Genomic DNA, 25,405 nt, shown 5'->3' with positions numbered 1-25,405 from the left:
ACGACCTACTTCCCTGGTGTGCAGTCCCTTATTCTTATTCTAAGTTTTTTTCCCAACCTCTCCAACAACAAAATTACCACTAACTTCCTTTTTACATGCCCTTCTGTCACATTTAATATCCTCCAAATATCTGTAATTATCATAAAACTATCCGACCTCTTTCTAAATCTACGCAAATTCCCAAAATTCCTCCAAACTGATGCAACCTTCTCCAGGTATAAAACGTGCTCCATCTTTTTTGTCTTTTTCCTGCACTTCAAAAAAGTCATTTGTCTCTGAAAATGTGAACTCTCTACTGCTTTTTATATCAGGCAGTGCACCACACACTCAATATTAGGATTAAAAATCACAGAGCATCATCTAACCCATCACCTCCCTCCCAGTTCCCTGATATGCTACAATCCATTGTGAAAGTTTTAATTATTATGACCATGTATCTATTATTTCCTCCCTCTGTCAACAGGCACACCATTACATCTAAGGACTGTAGAATTAGTTTGCATTTGACTATTTTAATCCTGCCAACCGCCCAGGCTAAACCTTTCCTATTATCTAACATCTTCCTTTCCCGTTCCCTCTACCACTAATCATCTAAAATGCATGCCCGTCTTAATATCTTTACCCCTCCCCAATATCATCTTCTCCTGCAATCTTCCCATCAGTTTCTCCTCATACTCTGATTAAGGTAGCGAAGGCTACAAAAACATTAGGCTAACAAGTGGATCATTTTTCTTGTGTGGCTATTAAATTTATTTATTATTAAAATGTGTTTTAAAGAAAGTACTGGTGGAATAACGTTAATTTTGGTTTGAAATATGTGTTAAGTTGATTTTTAATGTTATTATTCAATATTATATATGCAGTATAATAGAACAATTCTAAGGAACTAATAGCCTTTAATTTGTATTAAACTTTTATCACTTAGTCTATTTCTTGTAACTGATTCTTATTTAATTCGTTATTATTGGTTCACTTATATTTACCTTTTAACTTGGTTACATTATTTGCAGTTGGAGACTGTAACAAATGTTGTTAGGAGGTTGGCTTTGATAAGTGGTAGCAATCAAAATGAGGCATCCCAACAAGATAAAAAGATGCGTGGTAATATTTCTCAGTCATTCCTACCATCACCATCTTCTGTTCCGTCCTTTCATCAGACTAGTTCGGTCTGTATTAATGAGAATCCACCACTGGTACGGGTGAATAAAGGTATGGAAAATTTTAAAGTCTATTCAAACTCTAAAGATCTCATTTAATTATCTTTAAGCCAATATCATAATATATATTCTGTATAGAAAGTAGGTTGGTGATAACCATAGTTTTACATCTCTATGTTTACCCTAATGACAATATAAGCATGGGTTTTTTGATCCATGCATGTTAAAAATAATTATTTTTTTTTGCCTTAGAAGGATCCATCTCAGAACCAATAAAATTGGCAGCATTGGTGCAGTGGACACTTGCTCGAATAGCCATATCTGTTTATGCTTCTGCCCAATCAAGCAGGAAATCCAAAGAGAGAGGTGAATCTTCAAGGGCTATCACAAGAAAATTATCCTTGGTTTTAGAAGACCTAATGACATCAGTTGACATGAAAGAAGTTTACTTGAAGGTGGAATCCAAAGTGGCATCTGCCCGTATAGCTCATTACCAAAGGTAGAGTCTGAATTTATTATGATAATATATTATAATTTATTATAATTTGCCTATTTATTATGATTCTGACTCTTAAAACTGGATTCAATGGAGTTATATACTTATGGAGTATTATATATATATGTGTGTATGTATATTTATGTATATATATATATATGTATATTTATGTATATATATATATGTATATTTATGTATATGTATGTATATATATATATATATATATATATATATATATATATATATATATATATATATATATATATATATACACATACATACATACATACATACATACATACATACATACATGCATACATACATACATATCTGGAAATTAAACGAGGAAGTACTTTCAGCATTACTTGTCAGCAACAAGGACTAACAAGCAATGTTCGTTCAATGAATTTGCAGGAGATGCCACTACAGTAACTTTATTTGAGCTATTAGGGATCATTAGGAAATGGGGTAGGATGTTTGGGGAATGGGGGAAGGGTACAGAGAAACCCTGTATCAGCATTAGTCTACTCATAATGCTGGCTGCCAAGGGGTCCACAATTTAACTTCCCATCTGATGGGTGGCATGCTCCATTTAGAATTCTCTCCAACTGGTATCCTGATCTGATTTGGAGTAGGAATCAAGGTACCACTGAAAAATCCTGCTTCCTCCAGGACTCAGACCTGTGCCCTGAGGGTGAGAAATTACATTAGCCACCATCCCAATCACTGTGAGAAAGCAGTTCAGTATTTCAAATTAAATTGAAAGAGAAAGGCATAGATGGAGACATTCCAGTAATGGTAAAAAATTGTCATTTTATTTTTTTATTGAAACATAATGGTAAAGGGTTTAAAAAGGGAAAAAAGCCAGATGTTAGAGATAAATAAGAGTAAATGAATGGAAGTTAGAGGTATTAGGAAGGTGAATAGAATATATGAAAAAACATATAGTGAAGCCACTTTGCATGCATATGTTAAACTGGAGTTGAGCTGCAAAAATACATATTTGAACTTTCTAATCACCAGGTATTTGATGTTAAGATAATTGAAAATGTGGTTCCTGTCAGAGGACAGTAACCCTGTTCAAGAAATTAATGTTAGTTGTGTGAACTTTATTAATTTCTAATTATGATAATTATGTCTACACATTAAAGTAACCCCCATTGAATTTCAATAATGATGTTTCAGCTAGTAATTCATAAATTTAGTTCTGCAAAATTCTTTTATTAGCTTTTAACAGTCTAATTCACAGAAAGGAAATGCATTCACATGGTAAGGAATCACAATAAGTAATATTAAAGCACAGTAAATTGTAGTGTATTGTGGTAGCTACGTCAACATGCGTATAAACAGCCACGACTTACAGTTCAAATAAGAGGCCTCATGAAGACAAGAAGAAAATACAAGATAACATAAAAGAAACTGAGAAAACCCTCTATAAAAATTTGTGGAACCAAGTCGCATGAGAGTGCAGGAAGGCCAAGGAAGAGTAGTTAGAAACCTGCTGTGTAGAAATCAATGACGACACAAAGAAGTTAGACAGGAAAACTGCTTCCACATTAGTGAAGAGAAAGTCAGGAGAAAGAAAAACAAAATCCCACATCATCCAGACATGCTAATGGAAAGGTAGAAGATGGAGACATTGGGAAGAGATGAAGGAATACATTGAAGTACTCCACCAAGAGCCCAAACTACTTGAAGGTGACTAAATGGAGAAATAATTGTGATAAAAGGGGACAAAAGAGGCCCTGAGATACTGGGAGGTAAATTGGACAGAGCTGTAAAAATCCTTGAAAACAAAAAGGCACCAGGAGTCAACAAAATAAATGAAAAAAAAACAAGGGGCTTGGGATCAAAACAAAGAATGTCGTGGTAATATTCAAAGATAACAGTGAAAAACTACCAGAGGATTTTGAGAAGATTGTTATGCCTAAGAAACTAAAAACTGATAAATGCAAAAAAGACAGAACATTGAGTTTAATGTCTCATACATTGAAGATGCTTATAAAAATAATAACCTGAAGATTAAAAGGAAAGGTAGAAGAATGCCTCATGGAAATCCAATTTGGATCCAGGAAAAACCGAGGAGCTAGAGAGGCAATGCTCAGCTTGAGAGTACTGGCTGAATAAATGATACTCATGAACAAACCATTATGCTTGATATTTGTGGCCTTTAAAGGGGCCTTCAACTGTGTCAAATGGAAGAAGAAGGTCTAGATACTAGAAGCACTTCGAAAGGACTTCAATTATAGGGTCACACGAGGAAGAATCATGTAGCAGTTATGCGAATGAAAAATGAAAATAGAAGCCAAAATAAACATATGAGTTAGATGCAACCTCTCAACAGCATACTTCAACCTTGAACTAAAAATAACAATATCTTTCAACTCAAATTTATCTGGTACAACTGTGCAGTTTTGATGCATCGGCGCCATTCCAGAATACTTCAATGTACATATAGGAAAGAGAATAAAGGAAGCCCCAGCATTGGGCATCCAAGTAGTCGAGGTGAATGGTGAAAAAATTAACATGCTCCAGTTTGCGGATGATTATGCTGTGGTAGCAGAAATGAGAGATAACCTGCGAGTAAGTTTAAATGCTATGGACCAAATTCTTTGGGAATATAAGATGAGGATCAACAAGAAGGTAAAGAAAATCCTTGTGTATGAAAGACAAGCTGAAGGCAGAAATCACAATTTCAAAAGTGACACTAGAAGTAGTAGAATCCTTCATCTAAATGGGCAGCAGTAAAACTTGGGATGAAAGAAGTTCAATCAACATCAAGCAAAGAATGGCTCAAGCTAGGAAGGAATTTATGAATAAGAGGTAACTACTATGTTCATAGAACCTATGGTTGAAACATGGAAGCATTTATCACAAATTCCTACTCTATGAATTAGATACATGAAACATTGGAAAAGTGGACCACCAAAGAATAGAAGCCTTTGAGACAAGGCATTGGAGGAGAATGCTGAATGTTAAATGGATAGATAGAGGGAAGAATTAGAATGTATATAGAAGAGCAGAAGAGGAAAGGACCGTGTGGAGAACTTTAACAGAACTAGATGAATCAGATGCTTCTTGAGGCTCAGTAGATTATTCAGCAACATAATAGAAGGGAAAATTGATGATAAGATCCTATGAGAAAGACTGAGAGATAAGTACAGAGGCCAATTAAGAAGGATGTGAAACAAAAAACTAGAAACTTGCTCTCAGGGGGTGAAGGAATTGACATGGATGAGGGAGAATAATGGGGCTGCAGTAAATCAATTTTGGGGTTGAAATATTGATAATGATTAGTGGGGCTATGTGGTGAAGAGTTTTCGTGGCCTACCTTTCCCGGTCACTTTTTATTACTATATTTTCCAAAAATAGACTCAAAACAAATGTAAATTTTTGTAATTTCATATTTGGTTCAAATTTACCCAATATTTGTTTTAAATTTGATTTTATTAAAATTTATGATTAATCATGGTGATTTTACACAATGATGAAAAAGATGTTGAAATCTTCATAAATGAGCCCATGCGTTGATACAGTCATTTTTTATGTCGCAAATAATACAAGGTTTGTTTAAAGAGTATCGGGAACAATTTTTTCCTGATGTGGCTATACGTTGCAGCGCACTCGCACCATGTAGGTTAAGTGGTGGGGTGTCTGACCTTCAACACCCTCCAATCACCTGCGAGCATTCATTCAGGCTAGATCGTGTTTTTAGTTGACCCCTGTCGAGTGACTTGGTGCCAGCATAAAATGCAGCAAACGATTTAACAGTGATAGGCCATCAAATTTTGTTGGGCTGGGAAAATTGGGCATAGAGCAATGGGCATGATTCGCCAAGTGTACAAGGATGAAAGAATGTCACAAACTGCAGTTTTAAGTGGCAAAAGCTCTTCGAAGATGGCTGAGAGAGTGTGGAGGACGAGCTTTGATGGCCATCAAAGTCGAGAACCAATGATAATGTGCAATGTATACGTGAAGTGCTGAATTCAGACCATCAGTTAAGTGTGCACATGATCTCAGATCGTATTAGCATTGATAAGATGACAGTTAACACCATTATCACTAAAGCTTTGGTGGTGCAAAAGATCTACACTAAACACGTCCCAAAGATCTTGATGGATGACCAAAAGCAGAGTTGAGTGTCTGCTTGCTAAGACTCTCTACAACCCGTCGAAGAAGACCCCACAGATTCCTCAACCCCGTTACAGTCCTAACTTGGTACCGGCAGACTATTTTCTATTCCCAAAAGTCAAATCCTACCTCAAAGGTCATCACCATGGGACTTCAAGTGCCGTCAAAGAAGCTTGCGTGCTTACCCTTAAGGCTCTTCTAGAATCTGCCTACCAATGAGCCTTGGAGCCTTGAAAAAGCAGCTGTTAAAAGTGTATCTACGCTTAAGAGACATACTTTGAAGAATTTTGAGGCATTGTAGCAATATCTGAAATAAATCTATTTTTCTGAAACTATTTATACAAACCTTGTATCTTTCAGTCGATCCAATTAAAATTTTCCACATATCAGTTCATATGTTGATTATGCCATTTTTTTATTTTTTCAGGAGTGACTTGAGTGCAGAGTGGAAGCCTGGTCCATATTTAGGTCTAGTCATGCACTGTAATGAGGACAGCCCAAGTAGCAAAGTTGTTGGTGGCAGTGGTAGTGTGGGTGGAGAATCCAATGAAAGTTCAATGTTGAAAGATAGGGATGCAACCAAGCTACACCCTTTAAAATCATCAAGACCATTCCCCCTGTTTGCTTTGACTGGTGATTCTACCCAGGAACTTCATAGGAAAGATGCTGGATTGACCATTAGCAGTGGAGGCTCAGCTGCTACTACTGGTGGATTTCTTGTTGTCACTTTCACTAAAGCACAGAGCCTAAGTGTTCACCAGAAGTGGGGGAAGATTCAGAAGCGAATTGAGTCACTCAATGCTACCTCTTCTGATCCCAATTCTCATCTAACCTCCAGCCCAGCATCAATGCCTTCCTCTAGTCCAACTTATCCTTTAACATCAAACTCAAAGCACTGTAAGGCAGATAGGCTACTGCCTCCATTGAAGTGTGATTCTAATCATCATTCTAAGTCATATATGGATGAGAATACATTGCCCTCAAGTGATACTGCCCAGCCAACCATTTCTTTAAATGCTTTTGATTTGTCGCGTTATGTGAGTGAACTATCAGTACGACTTCAGCCTTTGGACATTGTCTTCTCATCAGAAAGTTTACGTGATTTTTGGATGATATTTCACCACGTCAGTAACCCTTTTATCAATGTGAAAGAGTCATCCTCTGTGGTACCTGAATCATCCTCTAGTTATTCAGAACAATGGTGCTCATCACCTCACTATAGTAATTTGAATCTTCCACTTTTGTATGTTGATGCTCATAATTTGAGAGTTATTTTTCCCTCATCTCAGTTAAGCCAGAAGATATCTCTACTCCAGGATGATGTTGATAGGGAGTCTGCTGCAGTTACTGGGTTTCATGATGTGTGCATTTTTCAGGTAAATATTTAGTTTCAAATTGTGTGATGAATTGATAGTTTTTGTCTTTTAATGTGTCTAAATATTTTCAATCACATTTGGAAGGGATTAAATGCAATAAAATAATGGAAATTTTGCTAAAAAATAATTTGTTTGATTTTTTCCAAATTTATGATTAGATTTCAATTTTTGATTTTAAGGTGGACCGACTAAGTATAGCCCCACAGGTAGAAAATCCCATAGCAAGGCTAGAAATCAATCCTGATATATATAGAATGGCAGATGAAGCCCGCATCCTTGGTATACCTGGGTCTCTGGTGGAGGATAGGCAGTACCAAATTCAAATTCACAATGTTAACATAAATACTGGTATGAGGTATTTTATAAGTGTAGTAAATAAATAATTCTGTGTAAATCATTGTCAATATCTCTTTCTGACTTGCATGCAATGTGAATTTTTACTGCTGAGGAATTAGAGAATGAGAGTACAGTGAAGCCTTGAATTTATGTAATACAATTCTGGTCTGAACAGCTTTCATTACAAATAAGGCTTTAAGAGCCTCAATTGACATTTCTGAACCTAGAATTTATGAGTAATCTCACTATTTCCTTCAGATGATGAGCTAATTTTATTGCAAGGCAGCGGTTCATTTTAAACTAAATTTTTTATTCTCATAACTTATTGCAGAAAAATTTTATTTTTTAATATTGTTAACGTTATTTGTTGTTTATGTGGTTCTATTTCAATTGATGTCACTCCAATATTGTATCACTGGTGGTCGTTGTAAGTTGAATTATGCTTTATTCATGAAAATCATAGAGATAAAATGCAATACTAGGACATTTTGCTTACATCTGAACAAATCATCATCTCAATAATGGCATGCTAGTATTTACCAATGCCAGGGTAGCAGCAATTGCTGTTTATGTCCAGGAAAGTTCAAAAATGTGGAAACCAGAAATTTTGCATAATTGCATCATTATTGAAATTATTTCATTTGTATATATATTTTTGCTTCTGCAAAATTTAAGGGAATCATTAAGTCACTGTTCCCGTGACTTAATGGTTGGTAATGTGATTAAAGAAATTCCTTGATATTTTTACAGGAATGTGGTATGAACTTCAGCCTTGTTTTGAGAAAGACCCATTGGTATCATTGACACATATGCGTGGGGAAAATCCTGCTTTGGAGTGGAGTAAGCTTGCTAAAGGAAAAAGTTGCTTGGCTCAGGAAGTGTCTGTTCTACCTCTTGTTAATAGGTTAGTTGATTCTATAATATATGTAATTATTAGTTTATTTTGAATTGGCACGGTAAATTGGAAGTTTTTTTTCAAAGGCCCGAGCGAAAAGTATTAGAAGGATTGGAAATCTTTCTTTTTTAAAAAGTTGATTTTAATGTTGTTTAAAATAAATAAATCATAGTATTATGTCAATCCCTCACCATACACTACATCCCAGAGGTGGTAGAAAAACGTGCATGTTCTGATGACTCTTGGAGCTTTGCTGGTGGGAGCTATGACTTTTGCTCCTAGTAGGGCCACCCATTTTAGATAGGTTGAAGGGTAGGAGCTAGACGAAAGATAGTCCACTCAGAGTCTTTTCTTCAGTGAGGCACCTGCAAAGGAGTCTGACCCCAGTGGGATGGCCATTGAGTGATAGTGTCACATGGAAAACACTCTAGGGAAAGGCAATAGGAAACCACATCAATTATTATCCAACAAACCGATGATGGACTGAATTATTAGAATGGGTTCTGGCAACTATGGGACTCAGCTTGATTAGCTGTGTGTTGTGCCTAGCAGCAGAAGATGCAAGGCTTCTGCGGTCATCATCATATGAAATCTTTGCAAGTAAAAACGACAGTAGCAGCACAGAAGTCTCAGAAGATGACTGAATTAGTTAAAATGTGGACATGAAATGTTTGAACGATGTTGAGGGCAGGAAAATTAGAAAATAGAAAGTGAGAGAAGGGGAGGGTAAATAGAGATATTTTTAGGCACTCTGAGGTGAGATAGAAGGTTAGTGGGGATTACTGGAGTGATAGTTATAGAACAACAAATAGTGGATAGGTAGAGGGCCAGGCGGCAATAATATTGAACAAAAAGGTAGAAAGAAGCAAGTTAACATAGAACAAATGACTGATAAAATATTATTAATATAAGTCAAATTGAACCAATGAATTCGGTTATTTTTCGGTTATACCTGTCACCAAGCAATCACAGAGAGGAAGAAGTTGATAGGGTATATGATCATGTAGAGGACATAATCGCGGATATTCCTGCAGTGAACCGTTTGGTGGTAATGGGGGAATGGAACACGATGGTAGGCGAAAGAGAAGATAAGATAGTGGTGAGGTCGGGGACTGCAGTGTGGAACAAGAAATGCCACAGGGAGAAAGCAAACAGAGTTCTACAGGAGAGAGGGAGTAATCATAACAAACGCATGGTTTGGGCACCAAAAAAGGTGTAGATGCATATGGAAAATGCCCAGTGAATCAGGAAGATATCAGATATATTATATTATGGTTAGGCACAGATTTAGGAATAGCATGATTCATTCACAGTTTTCTTGGAGGGGATGTGGATTCAGATCATAATTTGGTACTATTGAAGTTTAACATTAGAATCAATAGGATAAAACAGAGAAGATTGTTTCGGAAGTGGAATTTAAAGATGTTAACCTGGACAATAAGAAAAGAGTATTAGCAAGCAGTAAGGAAAATCATGTCAGGCTAGAGAGCTGGGTACTATAGAAGAAAAATGGGAGCATATCAAAAAGTGATGGGTCGCATAGTCCAGGAGTAGAGTGTTGGATTACTGACCAGAGGGCCCAGATTCGATTCCTGGGCAAGCCTCTCTGGGCACCTGCAGCTCCACCCAAGCTTGTTATTTTTTGGGTGCCAGACCTTCCTGGGAAACCATAACCCGCACAAGGAAATACACTGGGCCCCCCTACCCTGATGTACGCATTTCACATGCTGGTGGTCTTAGTAATGGTAGAACTCTACCATTCCCTACCAAACCATCCTTCTGGTTGATTACTGTGTTTATGGTTTTATCAAAAAGTGATATCGATGACTGCAAATGAAATTGTAGGGAAGAACCAGAAAATCATTGATTCAGGACAAGATGGTAAGAAAGATAGATGAGAGAAGGAAATTGAAGAATATAAACACAGAGATTTGTAGAAGGAAGTATAATGAGTTTAATAATAAACTTCAGAGGGAAACAAATAGATCAAAAGAAGCATGGTGCCTCTGTGAAAGGATTTTGAAAGTTTACAAAAGAAGGGTGAAAATGGTGTGCTATACAGAAAGGCAAAAGATCTATCAGGAAGTAAGACAAGAAAATCCATGCACAAGGTTAAAGATAGGGCAGGATAAATATTTTAAATATAAAGTGAAATAAGCTTTAGGAATAGATACTCTCCCACAGAACTACTTAACAGTTATGCTTCATGAAGGGAAAAGGTATGAATGATGCCACAGCAGTAATTAGATCACCAATAAAAAGGAACAAAGAATACAATCGCGATGTATTTGTTTTTTTCCTAGATTTTAGGAAGGTATTTAATAGAGTGATTAGGGTAGAAATAATTGATACATTACAGATGGTAGGAGTAGAGTTGATAAAAATTGTTGGCAAATTATCCCTAACCATTGCTAGTGTCAAACTCAGCTGCATGTGGTGGATGGAGAATAGGGATGGACAATGTTAGGGAGAGGACTAAGACAGGAATGCCCATTAATACTCATGCTTTTCAACTTATACTACCTTGATCAAAAAATTCCCGGAATAACCACCGTGTGGCGCTCCCATCATTCCGATTTGAGTTCTGTTTTTTTTGTTAAATTGGTACATCTGTTGTTGATATTCCCTTTAAATCTTAGTGTCATAACTTGACATTTGCAAAAGTTACGTAGCCTAGAGTACATCTATCTCTGTGTGTGTTGGCGATTTTTTACAATTGCAGAAATGGATTTAAATTTGCAACAACGAACTTGTATTAAATTTTGCGTAAAAAACGGATTTAGTGGCGCACGGACGTTGGAAATGTTGGAAAAGTGTTTCGGCAACGATTCTCTAAAAAAAACGGTCGTTTACCAGTGGCACAAGCGGTTCAGAAGTGGTCGTGAGTCAATCGAAGATGATGAACGCAGTGGCAGACCATCGACATCGAAAGTCGGTGAAAAAATTGATAAAGTAAAAGAAATGTTGGTCAATAACCGCAAATTAACCATCAGAGAAATAGCGGAGGACTTGAACATTGCCTATGGATCCGCCCAAGACATTGTGGTTAATGATTTGGGTTTCCGTCGTGTAGCAGCAAAGTTGGTGCCGAAAGACCTCAATTTCATGCAAAAAAGAGACCGTGTTGACGTCGCAAAAGACATGATTTGCGAGGCTGAATCCGATCCCACATTCATCAAAAGGATCATTACTGGAGACGAGACGTGGGTTTATGAGTACGACACGCAATCCAGACATCAGGCAAGTGAATGGCGTTCACCAAATGAGCCGAGACCAAAAAAACCACGTCGTTTTCAGTCAAAAAAGAAGGCAATGCTGACGGTTTTCATGGATTACAACGGTGTAGTGCATCATGAATTTTTGCCAGAAGGCCAGACAGTAAACAAAGAGTATTATTTGGGCGTTATGAGACGTTTGCGTGAAGCAATTCGCCGAAAGAGACGAGAAATGTGGGCAGAAAACTCGTGGATTTTGCACCATGATAACGCACCGTCGCACAGTGCTATCATTATTCGTAATTTTTTGACGAAAAATGCAACAAATACCATCCAACAGCCACCGAATTCACCTGATTTGGCTCCCTGTGACTTCTTTCTGTTCAATCGAGTTAAAAAACCATTACGGGGAACGCGTTTTAGCAGCCGAGAGGAAGTAATGGAAAAATCGCAGGAAGCACTGATGGACATACCGAAAACCGAATATAAAAAATGTTTCGAGGATTGGATCAAGCGCTGGCATAAGTGTGTTGCAGTCGATGGGGATTACTTTGAAGGGGACAATATAGATTTAGATGAATAAACTTGTATTTTTAATTTTCTGAATAAATTCCGGGAAATTTTTGATCAAGGTAGTATGTAGACAAAATGCTAAAGATGTCATGAAGGAATAAGAGGTAGGATTGAAATTCATGCAAATTCATAAAATCAGCTTTGTGTTTATTAAGTTTGTCAGTCAGCCAAGGGGTTGCAAACTGTGATGAATGAATTGAAAAGTAAGTTTGATAGATATAGGATGAGAATAAATGTAAATTAAACAAAGGTTTATGCCATTTTCTCGAAAGAGGAAGGCTAATTTATGTTGAAATAGGAGGGTAAAAACTAAGTGGAACTAGGTGGAACAGTTTGCCTATCCCCAAAGTGTTCTGGACCAAAATGGTCAAAAGTACAGGAATGTGCAGGAGTAGAATTGGGGTGTAGGACAGAAGGAAGGAGAGAAGGAAGTATGCATAGTTGAAGAGTGGCTTATTGTAGTTTTAGGTGTTAAAAGATGCAAGAAAATTGCCACTATACCATTTGGTAGTTTGTGCCTGTCAAAAACCGGCCCTACTGGTAGATTACCAATAATAATAATAATAACTATGGCTAATAAATTTAAGTTCATAAACATTGTTGATGTGTCTACGCAAACATGAAATTAATGAAAAAAATAATATTGTCAAATTTTAAAAGCTGGAAATATTATGCTTCAAAATCTTGTAATTTTTAAATGATAGCTTTTTCATTTGTTCATTGTGAAAGTTATTATCATTGCACTTGTTAAGTAGAAGATAAGTCAGTTGTTAATTGTGTAGTAGACTAAAAAAGTAGTTTTTATGTGTGACGACCAACAGTTGAAGTCATTTGCACCATTGGGGATGGACAGGAAAGGATAAAGGGTGGAGAAAAACCTGCCGTCGGCATTATTCTACTCTTAACAAAAGGTGCCAAGGGGTCCACAACTTAGCAGCCCATCTGACAGACAGCGTACCCACTCAAAGTGCTCTCCACAAAGCATCTCAAGTAGGGATCAGGATACAACTGAAAAATATTCGCTGCCCCCGGTAGTTGAACCCAGGCCTCCTGGATGGAAAGCCAGCACATTAGTCACCACACTATCCCAATCCCCAGTAGACTAAATGATAAATTAATTTTTAATATAATGTTGTAATTAACTGGGACCTGCTCTTCCTATGTCCAATTTGCATGAGATTTCTATGCATAATTGTTAGATTATGTATAAGTCAAAGTAGGATGTTGTTTCTTTTGTCACAACTATTTCATGTTCTCTGACTATCTTGGATGAAACATACCTGTATATCTTAGGAAGCAAGCATCTCTCTAGGATGAACAATTTCCCAAGGTAATGATTGATATTGCATGTTGCATATCTGTCATCCTTTAATCTTATTAAGAGATGAGTTAATTTTTATGTTGAGAAATATTTCTTGCCATTTTAGGTGTGATTTTTCCATCACAGCTGCCCCAGCCATTGTCTATAGAGCACCATTAAATGGACTTTCAATTCCTGAAGACATTCTAGTGTCTGGATATGCACTGGAAATGCATGCATCAAGTAATATTGATGCATGTGTGAGTTCTTACCAGTTGGAATTATTAGCTGAATTAGTGGCTGAAGCACAAACTCTTTTTGAGAAAAATGGTGTGTATTTTTTTGTTTTTTTTAAGTCTGCTAAGTCTTTCCATTTTAACTTCAAGAAGAAAAAGTATTCAAATGGAAATTAAATCACTCAATCATTTTGAAGTGTCTGATGTTCACACACAGGTGTATAAAAAATTCTTATTGAATTATCATTTTAGATCCGGAAGAAAACTTTACAAAACCAATGGCTGAATCAGAAAGTAATGAAATAATATGCAATGTCATACAAAATGAAAAAGAAGATGAAAGGGTAGGAGATAGTGGAGTTGATGTTTCCTCATCTGGCTGCCTTGGTACCCCTGTTGCCAGAAGCATAAGTACACCACAGGTGAAATATAACTGCTATATTTTTCAATGGATTAATGTTCTTATTGTATCAACTTTTTGGATAATATGTGTGATGTGGTGGTTTGTTGCAAAGGAAAGACAATTACCTTGTTGCTTCAGTGAAATTGTGTCGCACGTCTAAAACTGCTTATGCAGGGTGCAATGTGCATGGGTGCCCATATCCAGGCAAATTTCAATTTGAATTTCCCACCATATTGTAGTTCCTTTCGAGTTTGCGATTGGTGTTCTTGAAAGCTATAGGCATCTAGTAAACAGTCATAACCTCAAAATGGCCTACATGTTACATACAAGTGCGGAGTACAATCAAAGAGCTGCTAGTATTGAAACTGCTTGCGTTGGGTGTTCGCCTGGTGAAATAGCTCGATTTTTTGGGTACCCCAGATCAACTGTTTACGGTATTGTGGCTTAGTATAATGCTTTGGAGAAGTCCGGGGAAAGTTTTGCTAACCCGGCGAGGAAACCTCATTCGAGGAAATGCTCAGGTGCTGATTTCAGAGGAGATTTGCAAATTTTGAAGAATGTTGTGAAACTGTGGATGGTAACTGTGGCCTCAGGGAGACAATATGTCTTTTAACAGGGAGGTGCACCAGCTCATACGAGTCATTTAGTTCAAAATTGGCTCTCAGATAACATTGACAAGTTCTGGTCAAAGGAGTTCTGGTCCCTGAATAGCCCAGGCTTGAACCCTCTCGACTATTATGTTTGCAGTGTAGTTGAAAGAGTTACCAATAAGACAAGGCACCCTAATGTTGTATCTCTATGCACCGCTATCGTAGCTGCATTCGTGAATATGGACAGCACTGTTTTAAAGAGTGCGTGCGATCGATTCAGGACAAGATTGGAGGCGGTCAGTGCAGCTGAAGGGGGCTACATTGAGTAATGTTTCTCGTGACAGATACCACTACTTGTATGTTTAAGGATTTTCATTTGTATTTTTTTCAATACATTTGCTTTTAGACAAAAGTTTCATTTGTCCAGATTTAACTGCCATACCCTGTAGTTGCAAAAGAAGCCAGGCAAACAGATATTATTGAAAGTGAACAAACTGTTTGCCATAAATCAAAGTCTCATTATTAATGCTTAATATTGATATGTACTTCAGCTAAGAAGCCACTGAATTGACACTAATGTGTGGCTCGCCATGATTAAGGGCATACATTTTTGGAACGTAAAATTATGCAAAATGTCAGATTATTTCAAAAATCTGCTATTTTTCTTGTAATATGTAAAAATAAATGCTGAACATGGATTTTTCCTGGGTTCATTGGCTTGAATTCACAACAGTATCATCAGATTTCCAGCTGGCATGTTCATATTGCCTTCTGATTGGTTAGTTGCCAGAGAACTTTTCTATTGACTACTCAGTGATATATAGTGGAATCATATCTTCAGATCATGTCATGCTTCCTCAGGACTTAAGTATCTTTTTCCTGTGATGAAAGAGTTGTTGACATACAAGTTGTATGTTTTGGCTTCAATCCTTTTGGTTTGTTGTAATTTTGGTACTCTCATGAGCTGTGCATTGGCCACTTCTCTCAGCCTTCACAGTCATTTTCAGGACCAAGTCACATGTGTAGCTATTTCTTTGTACAGCTGTCATTATATGTACTTTGTCTGCAGCTAATGAGTTGCCATGGAAATGGATTTAGTGCAAACTGAAGAAGCATGCAGAGCCTCACATACTTTCTTTCTTAAATCTCTTGAGCATAGTGATCCAGCTATAGCTGTCAATGGGTAGCCTTGGTGTTTGAATCTCTTGTTGATGGCACTCCAGAACATTTGAAGTAAGGATCAGGACCTATTGGAAGGCATCCAAGTAAATCATCGATGTTCATAGCTAACAAAATCATGTGTGTTTGTGAAATACACATTTACATCAGCATGGGAATTGACAAGCATTAGATTGTGCGTGTGGTTAGAACATTGGCTTTGCTTACTAACCAACTAGATAACAGTAGACCGACCTGATGAGCATCTAATCATTCATCAGACTTAGTTGGTGGGTGCTTCTGAAATGATTCTGCAAAACACATCATGAATGTCTGCCACTGCTTATAGCAGGCAGTTTATAAGTAGATGATAGAAGCTGAGGGTGCCCTGTGGTATTACTCAAAACCAAACCCAGGCCCGTTAGTCAGTAGGTCAGAGGTCTATCCCCATCCCCAGGACCACTGCACCCTGGAATATTTTGAATATGTGTATTGCATACAAGTCTTAACAACACTGAAAATTGCGTATTTCACTTTACAACATGAAATTGTAGCTACCAACATTAAATATTTGAACTCAAAGGATTGATTATTTTAATAAATTATTGGGTGTTAAAATCTAACTCAGACATAACAGAATCTCGAAAGTCTTTATACTTTATAAATGAGGAAAAATACTTCATCCGAGAAGCATTTTATATTAAAAGTTGAATGGTAAATTAAAGTTTTAGCAATTCTTGGAACCATTCAGAAATCCTAATCTGTGATCTTTCTTATGTACAAGGGTAATCCCAGAAGTACCCTACCCCACAAAGAAAACAAAAAAAAATTTGGAAAAAATGTATTTATTTTTCAACATAGTCTCGTTTCAGTTCAGTACACTTTTCCCAGCAATGTTCAATAATTTCGATACCCTTATAATAATAAGAACGGCTTGCTCCTCAAAATAGCCATTAACTGCAGACATCACTTCTTCGAGGTTGGAAAATTTTTGAACACTAAGCCATTTTTTCAAGTTTGCGAACTAAAAATAATCCAAGGGGGCTAAATCTGGCAAATAGGGTGAATTAGGTAGCAATTCAAACTTTAATACATGAATTTTGGCCGTTGCAATAACGGATTTGTGTGCTGGTCCATTGTTTTGATGAAACGACACTTTCTTCTTAGGCAAATGCGACCTATTTTGCTTGATTTCTTTACTCATACATTGCAATAAGTTTGCATAATACTCACTGTTGATAGTTTTTTTCAAGATAGTCAATGAAAATTATCTCATGCGCATCCCAAAAAACTGATAACCATGACCTTGCCTGCAGATGAAATGGTCTTGGCCTTTTTTGGCGCCGGTTCTCCCTTTTGAATCCATTGTTTTGAATGTTCTTTTGTCTCGGATGTAAAGTAATGGACCCATGTTTCATCCATGGTTATGAAACTGGGCAAAAATTCTGCTTTGTTGCTGTGATACGTTGTTAAACACTCAATTGAAGCATCTTCACGACACTGGTTATGCTCGAGTGTGAGCAAATGTGGTACCCATCTTGCACACAGCTTACTCATGTCCAAATTTTCAGTTAATATGAGATCACTGCACTTTTTTAAATGCCTACTATGTCTGCTAGGTCGGCGCCTTTCAGTGAATGATCATCCAGTATCACTTCGTGGATTTTCTTCACCATTTCTGAAGTCGTCACCTCATTTGGCCGTCCAATACGATGCTTGTCTTGACAGCTCATATGGGCTTGTTTAAACTCTGCTACCAATATTTTACTGTTGCAAACCAAATAGCAGATTCACCCAGAGTAGAATCCAGTTCAGCTTTTATATTGGTTGAGCTGAGTCCTCTTAAATAAAAGTATTGTGTCACATAACGATGACCAATTTTCTCCATTTTTGCAAATTCCCTGAAAATGTTTGCTATTGATGGCTGCGAAACAAATACTAAACAACGTGGCGTGTTCAAACTTGAAACATCTGCTTTATAGATTGCATACTTTCTAATACAGTGATATTCTTCAAACAACTACCGCCATCTCTAGGTCAGGCCGGCTATTTATGGGCCTTCCCATGTATCTCCTATTTTTTCCATAAATCTAGCTTTAAGTTAACGAGAAAGGTTCTTCTTTGATGGAGGATATATTAAGGTCATTAATGATGAAACAAATGTGCTTTAAAGAATAGGTAGCAGTAATATATATTACCAGCTACAGGAGGATGTTACAGTTATCTCTTGTTTGCGGAACTTGGCACTTTACCTGCTTAGTTCCCAGACCTTGAAATACCTATTCTTACCAGCAGAATCCCCTAAATGAAAGGAATTATAGTAATTGGTCAAAGGCTATTTTTTACATAATTATAAATCAGAGAACTAAAAATATATCCGAATTTTCAATAAGATTTTTATGCTGAGAAAAATATTTATGAATTCAGCTAGGACTAATAATCCCATAGGATTGGTCTGAAGATCAAAAAGGCAAAAATCTTCTACTCCCTTATTTATTTGTCTTCAAGCTTCAAGGAATGACCCCGAAATAGGGATTATATGAAATATTTTGCATGTTATGACAAATTTTTCCCTGTTGTGAAGCAATTTAATGATATAAGGTGCCACTGGACAAAATTTAATTTGAAATTCCCGCCATTTTATACCACCTGTAGGGATTGCTATTGGTGCCCAAGTAATCTTGATATATATACTGAACGGTCATAACCTCAAAACACTCACAATGCTGAGAACAAGTGCGGAGTATATTGAAGAGCTGTGATTATTAAGAGAGTACGTGCTGGTCACTGTGTAACAGAAATTATTCAGTTCTTTGGGTATCTGAGATTGATGGTATATGATATCATCACAAAGTAGAATGAGGCAGAAAGGTCTGGCAATGGTTTTGCGACACCAGCGAGGAAAACTCACTCAAAGGAGCAAATTGTCAGTTTGCCCGAAATCATCCAATGGACTCAGTAGCTCAATTTTGAGGATCCAGGACAATTGATCCAACAATTGTCATAGGTTGTAGGTGTGAGTAAAAAAACTATGCATTGCATCATTGAGGAGGATCTCTGCTACCAGTCTTACGCCTTTAAAATGAACATTGAAAATTGCTCTTGTGTTTATTTAAAAACAATGCTTCAGGACAAATCAGACACATTGAATAAATTTGTTGTTTATGATCATCAAACAATTTAGTACAAAAAATTTTGTAAATATTTTCATTTTTGTAATAAAAATTTTTGGAAAAATTTTTTAATTTGTCTGGATATTTGCACCACACCCAGTAGATTGATCTTATTGGACAAATGCAAATGCCAAAAACTTGACTTTCGGTTTAGTGATAAATTTGTGCTTTTTTTTTAGCAATATAATTTCTATGTTTACAAAGGATTATATTTGTAACATTTGTAGTTGATAAATTTTTTGCAAATAAACGTTATTTCATTATTATAATAAGTAATTTATTGGTAGGTTTTAGATAGACACAAGCTACCAAATGATTCTCTTGTCTCATAATAAAACAACCCAACATCCTACTGTACAATAAACTTCTCTTTAACTGTGTTATTCTTCCTTCCTCTTTTCATTCAGTCCTACATTCGTATCCTATTCCTACTGCTTCCTTGTTTGCCTGGCATTCTCCCCCTCCTATAGGATATGGAGCAAAGTGGGGTTTATGGTAGATAAGGATGTTGAGTTGTGTTTTGTTGGGAGGCAAGAGAAGTATTTGGTAGCTTGTGTCCATCCAAAATCTTCCGTAATGAATAGATTACCAAAAATAATATATAACGCTGATTTGTTATTCTTGACATTAGTCTCAAAAGATGTATTGAAGTTACCTTTTAATGTTATTTATTTTTATAAAGAGATGAATTTTCATTGCAGGTCACTTCAGCTTACTCCTCAATTTTAAAAATATCCGAAAGTACTGAAAAAATAACTGAGGAGCCAATGAAGAAAAAAGTTACAGTCCCTGTGGAAGTATTCGTCACTTGTGAGAAGCTTACATTGATTCTTTATGATGTAACAGGCAGTACAGGAGTTACTGGTAGGGCTAAAGAAAATGGTTCCTCCAGAAGAAAGCATTATGCTAAAAGATCAGTGGCCACAATTCCCTCAAGACATAATGTAACAGATAAATGGAGCCAAAGACTCATGAGAAATTCATCTGATCTAGGGTAATTGCTGGATTTTTTTTCTTTCTTAATCGATTTTAATTATTGTTGAAACCCTGTTATTTCAAAATTCAAGGAACCAAAAAAATTGGACTCAAAAATATTTGGGCTTGAAATAAAAGAACATAATAATTCTAATGAATTCGTATTTGAACAGTGAAATCACATCATTTTAAATGCTCATCAAAATACTAGATAAATATCCCAGGTAAGTTTGAAATTAATTTCCTACACAATGCTTGGGAAGAAATCACTTGCTGCATGAGGGTTTATGAAAATGAATACCTAAAAGTGGGCATTTGTCACTGAAGAGTACACTTCCATCCACTGGCCTAACCTACAAATGTAATATTACTAATGTCTTATGTATCTTTTTTTGAGTGTATATTTTCCACCATTGAAACTATCTTTTTTGTCTGCTGCAGTTACTATTATCGAAGTAGTCCAAATTTGCTATACTGCATCTTCAAATGTGGCAAGATTCACCCTTTCATTATCAATCTTGCAAGGGGACCCTCCTTTATATGAGGATTGCTCTGCCTCAATATTTTGTCCCAATCAATATTTTCACTTCCTTATTTGATAGTAAAATACATGTTCTCCAGCTGTATTTTTTTCAAGAATTAAAGCTATAGACAACTTTAGAACAGGGCTCTCAAAATGACTGCCTGAGCAAGGAGGTTTCCCCTCCTCAATTTTGCTTAAATCTAATTTAATTTCCTGTTGAAATCACTAACACCAAGTGCTGTCTGTTTTTAGTACACAATATTATTGGCATAGAAGTTAAAATTAAAAATAAAGTATATTTAAATTGCATTTATAAATGAACAGTATCCATTTATAAACAGTCATCCAAAGCTTCCTTTGTGTAGCCTTGATTTATTCTTTTCAGTCATGGGGTTTTATCCACCTGATCTCATAAGAAACATTTTATGTATCTTTAATTGTCTTTGGCGTAACTTTATTAAAGTTACACGACATATTAAAATGAAGGAAGTAACTCTGTAATTCCACACACACTTTATTTAAAAAATGACCTAGGTTACAACATTGGATGTCATAGATGATGATGTCTAACATCAAAACGTACCATTTTATTTGGACTTAATAGACACCACTGTTTACTTGCGCAATTAAATTACAGTTAGCTCTTCCTTGATAGTGGAAGAATTCCTTTTCTTAATGTTCCCGTAAGTCATGGAATTCATTGTAATTTAGCATGAAAAATAGTTACTTAAAACAGTAATGAATTTTGCTCAAATGAGAGTGGTCTTTCTCTCAAAAAGTAAAATTCCTTTCTAAGTCATTTGTTTGGGGTGTATAATACTGTAATTCAGTGAGATAATTAGGAAATTATTACCACTATAGCTTCATTTTATTAACTTTGAAGCTGTTGACAAAGATGGGTCCCAATTTTTATACTTAGCAATATAAAACTACATAAACACCCTTCTGCTCTATACTTTTTTACTCCTTTTTTATTGTTGGCAGGAAAAAATTAAGTGAAAATTTATAACATTATAGATATGATGGTTCAGAAGAGGGATCCATAGAGGATGCTCCAACAGGATCAGTCAGCTATTATGTGCAGCCACTTCTCCATTGGTTTGTCACAGAGCCTCATGCTGTACTGTCTCTTGGATCATCATCTCAGAAGTTTCAGTTATCAATATTTGATGTTGGTGTTCGAACATCTGGATCAGGATATGTCGTTCAAGGTATCACTTTTCTTTATTTTGGTATATACCTGTATTATGCATGCCTGAGCAGAGAAATATGTAATTGTTACGATTACTTGTTACGTCTGAGTACAGCATGATAGGAGATGCTTATCAATTGCTTAAATGCTGACATACATATAGGTATGTAAGTATGTCAGCATTTAAGTATATATACAGGTACATACAGGTATGTGTCAGGTGTACAGAAAACCTGGAAAAGTCTGGGAAATTGAGTATAAGCCCTGCAAAGCTGAAATTGCAGTAAAGTGCCGATTAGCCATTCAATTATGTGGTGAATGGATCATCCATTAATCCTAGCAAAAAAACTCTCTCTCCTCTTAACCACTTCCATTCCCTTCTAATCTGCCTGAATGCTAGTGGCTAATGACATTTAATCCACTTGAAAAGTTTTTCCTGCTGCATGCAAGTAAACTATTAGAGGAACTATAAGTGTAAAGTTTCACTATGAAGAACCTTCAAAGGTCTATTAGTACAGCTTAAGTGAGTGACTGCCTACATTGCTTTAACTGATGGCTACTTAATCTTATATACCTCTCCTTAAGATTTAAGGATTTTCCTTTCCTAATTCATCTATCAAAATTATTTGGATGTTAGCACAACACATTGCATGGAGAGGTATATTAAGCTGAAATGTACTGAATGTTTGGGAGTTGCATACATGTAGATAAGTGACATAGCTCTTTGAGAACTGAGAGGATCATGGGAGAGATAGGATTAGGGGCTGATACAGTTGGTACTGTAAAACCATGTCTTACTATAGATATATGCTACTTGTCATCTGAGCCAGATGACTTTCATCTCTTTTACTATGTTTTCCGTGGACACTGCTTTTGAGAGAGAGGAAGAGTATACTGGAAATAGCATCAGTAAGACAAGAGTGTTTCTAAGTTAAGAGTTCATAGTTTGGGATAAAAGCAGAAATCAGTAGGGCTGCTCTTTCTTTATGTTTATGATATGTTTTCTTAATGTTTATAATTTACTTGATATAAAAATTTCTAGCATTCATTTCCAGACCCCTGTAAAAGATAGGCAAATGGAATTGCTATGAATTTTAGAGTTAATGTTCGTAAAGGCAATTACAGTAGACTTCTGTATAATGATAAGGATTAGGAATGGGCAGTAAATAATTAGTGGTAATTTTATCTATGAGGATTATTTCAGACGGTGACTGGAATGAATGATTGGGTCAACCATAAATCTGATAAGTTCATTTTTTTAATCCACCATATCATGCATATAATATGAAATATTTCTCTTTTTTATTAAATTTACAGGAGGTGGGCAAAAATTAATACCTCGACAGGAAGACTTTCATGTACAGATTTTGGAGACTAAAAGTGGTGAAAGGCATCCTAAAACTGGAATTCCACCATCATTTCTAACCATTACTTGGACTGATATCTTATCTTCATCAGGTAAAATATTTTAAGTAATGGTATGAGGGACTCCAAATGATACAATAGATTTATATTGTAGGGAATATTTTGGAAATTCAATCCCAGTGAAATTTCATTTTTACATAATGCTGTGAAGCCTCAAATTTGCATCTTTCTGTGGAACATTTAAGACCCATGTAAAATTGAGGATGACTGACTACTGTTAGTTCATCTTCAAGTGTCTTAACCATTGGCAAAGCACGCCGTCTATTGTTAGTTTTGGAACCATTGAAGGCCTCAAGGAAATAACAAAGATGTTTTGCTTTCTTAGTGTCATCTTACTTGTATGCATTTGTCAGGCTTTAAGAAATTGACAATGTATTTCGTTTACTGACTACTTTCTAAGTTTGAAGAAATGGTGATTAATGTGAAAAGTAATATTCTGAGCTGACAATGTCTCATGGAGTCTGCTTTTTTTCTAATGTTTTCAGTTTAGAATGAGAATTTTTTAATTGAATTAAGTAATTTACCAATATTCATGTTTATTTTCAGAATTTCCTCCTTTTTTTCAATGAATTTTATAATAAAACGTAGTAAAGTAATGTAAACCAATATTTAAAAATAATATGTTGAAGTTAGTCAAGAGCTGTAGTGTAATATAAGGTGAATTTTGGAAAAATAAAAATCATAACATTTTGCACAGCTCAACTTTATGCATCAAACCTCTACTTCTCTGATGATTTTTTGAAATAAATTAAAATTTATTGTTGCTATAAATATGTTACAAAATTTATTTAATTGAAGATGTATATGCGATGCCAGGATAAAATTTTAACAGTTTTAAATGAAACTACGAAAAAAGTTAGCCAAAATTGGCTCATTTTCTTGTTGATTTACGAGGGTCATCCGGAAAGTAGTACCCGTTCGTGCCGCATGAAGTGCTGACGACGCGAGTAGCCGCTGGACGAGGTCAGATAGCTTCAGTGGCTTGTCTGCCTTCTCTGAGCCAAGTTGCGTGACGCTAGCATTGCCTGTGTTGTTTCTGTGATTGTTTACAATGTTTAAAAAATTGAGAACGCCGCCAGTTGTGAAGTGAGGGCAGTGATTAAATTCCTCAATGCAAGAAACGTTCGCCCATGTGATATTCATCGCCAATTAAAGGAGGTGTATGGAGACAATGTAATGGACGAGTCGTCTGTTCGGCGGTGGTGTCGCAACTTCAACATGGGGAGGGGGAACACACACGACGATGAGCGTTCGGGAGACCGTCTGTCATTACAGACCAACTGGTGAGCTCAGTTGACGAATTCGTGAGGAACGATCGGCGCGTCACAATTGATGACATCTGTGAGCATTTTCCCAATGTTTCTCGAACAATTGTTCATGAAATTGTTAAACACCATCTGCATTATGCAAAAATTTGTGCAAGATGGGTCCCTCGCGTATCTCAATGAGCTGGCGGCGAAGGACTATGCAGCAGGAATACAGAAACTTGTCACACGTTATGACAAATGCCTTAATTTGCTTGGAGATTATGTTGAGAAGTAGTTTAAAGTATCCTCTTTCAAATAAAATTTTTTATGTTTGTTAATATTTACTTTTGTGTCTTTATTTCACGAACGGGTACTACTTTCCGGATGACCCTCTCGTACATGAAAACTAAGCATACTGTAAAAAATGGGTAAACTGTGGAGATAAGTAAATTTGAGTTACGTAATTTTAGGTTTCATCAAATTTTTTTTGTAATCCTATTCCTACAAATTGAGATAGCTGTCTAGACTTCCATCAATTTTTCCACTGCTATGCCAAAATATCATAAGTATCTATGCATACCATTTTGTTCATTTTTAATTAGCAACTCAATAAATTTCACGTGTGTACTAATTGGTAGTGATTGTATTTTACCCTAATTCATTATTGTTCCTTCTTACAATTAAGTAGTGAACTTATAATTTCTGTTCAAATAAAGTGTGAATTTAATGCTAAAAAACAAGTATTTGACTTCATTTGAGAAAAGTTTGTCCCTAGAATTTGTTTTTATTTAGGAATAGGGCAGTACCACAAATTCAATGCTAAATACCAAAATTCTCATGATTCCCAAGTTTTGATAGCACAGTGAACTTGAGCTATAATGAATGATAAGTGCAATCAGTGCAGTGCAATGAAGGGGCTTTCAGGCAATTGGCCTTCATGTTTACATTACCTTTCTATTGATAATAAATACGTATGATTTGATTAATTATTTCAATTTCTATAT

General features: G+C 36.1%; 1 protein-coding gene across 1 annotated transcript in view; it reads left to right on the top strand.

The window, feature by feature from the left end:
- LOC139691026 (intermembrane lipid transfer protein VPS13B-like) overlaps positions 1–25,405 on the top strand; it is a 131,958-nt gene that overhangs the window by 44,220 nt on the left and 62,333 nt on the right. Inside the window, exons 19-28 of the mRNA XM_071588744.1 lie at positions 1,011–1,209; positions 1,410–1,656; positions 6,212–7,160; positions 7,340–7,508; positions 8,247–8,400; positions 13,607–13,809; positions 13,968–14,137; positions 19,741–20,033; positions 21,555–21,748; positions 23,047–23,187. Coding sequence (XP_071444845.1) covers positions 1,011–1,209; positions 1,410–1,656; positions 6,212–7,160; positions 7,340–7,508; positions 8,247–8,400; positions 13,607–13,809; positions 13,968–14,137; positions 19,741–20,033; positions 21,555–21,748; positions 23,047–23,187 — 2,719 coding nt within the window. The remainder of the gene's footprint in view (positions 1–1,010; positions 1,210–1,409; positions 1,657–6,211; positions 7,161–7,339; positions 7,509–8,246; positions 8,401–13,606; positions 13,810–13,967; positions 14,138–19,740; positions 20,034–21,554; positions 21,749–23,046; positions 23,188–25,405) is intronic.

Source organism: Hetaerina americana, unplaced genomic scaffold (genome assembly GCF_022747635.1).
Source record: "Hetaerina americana unplaced genomic scaffold, ioHetAmer1.1.p SCAF_3, whole genome shotgun sequence".
Taxonomy (NCBI): Eukaryota; Metazoa; Arthropoda; class Insecta; order Odonata; family Calopterygidae; genus Hetaerina; species Hetaerina americana.
Note: the sequence above shows the minus strand (reverse complement) of the source record. Positions and strands in the feature narration are given on the sequence as shown.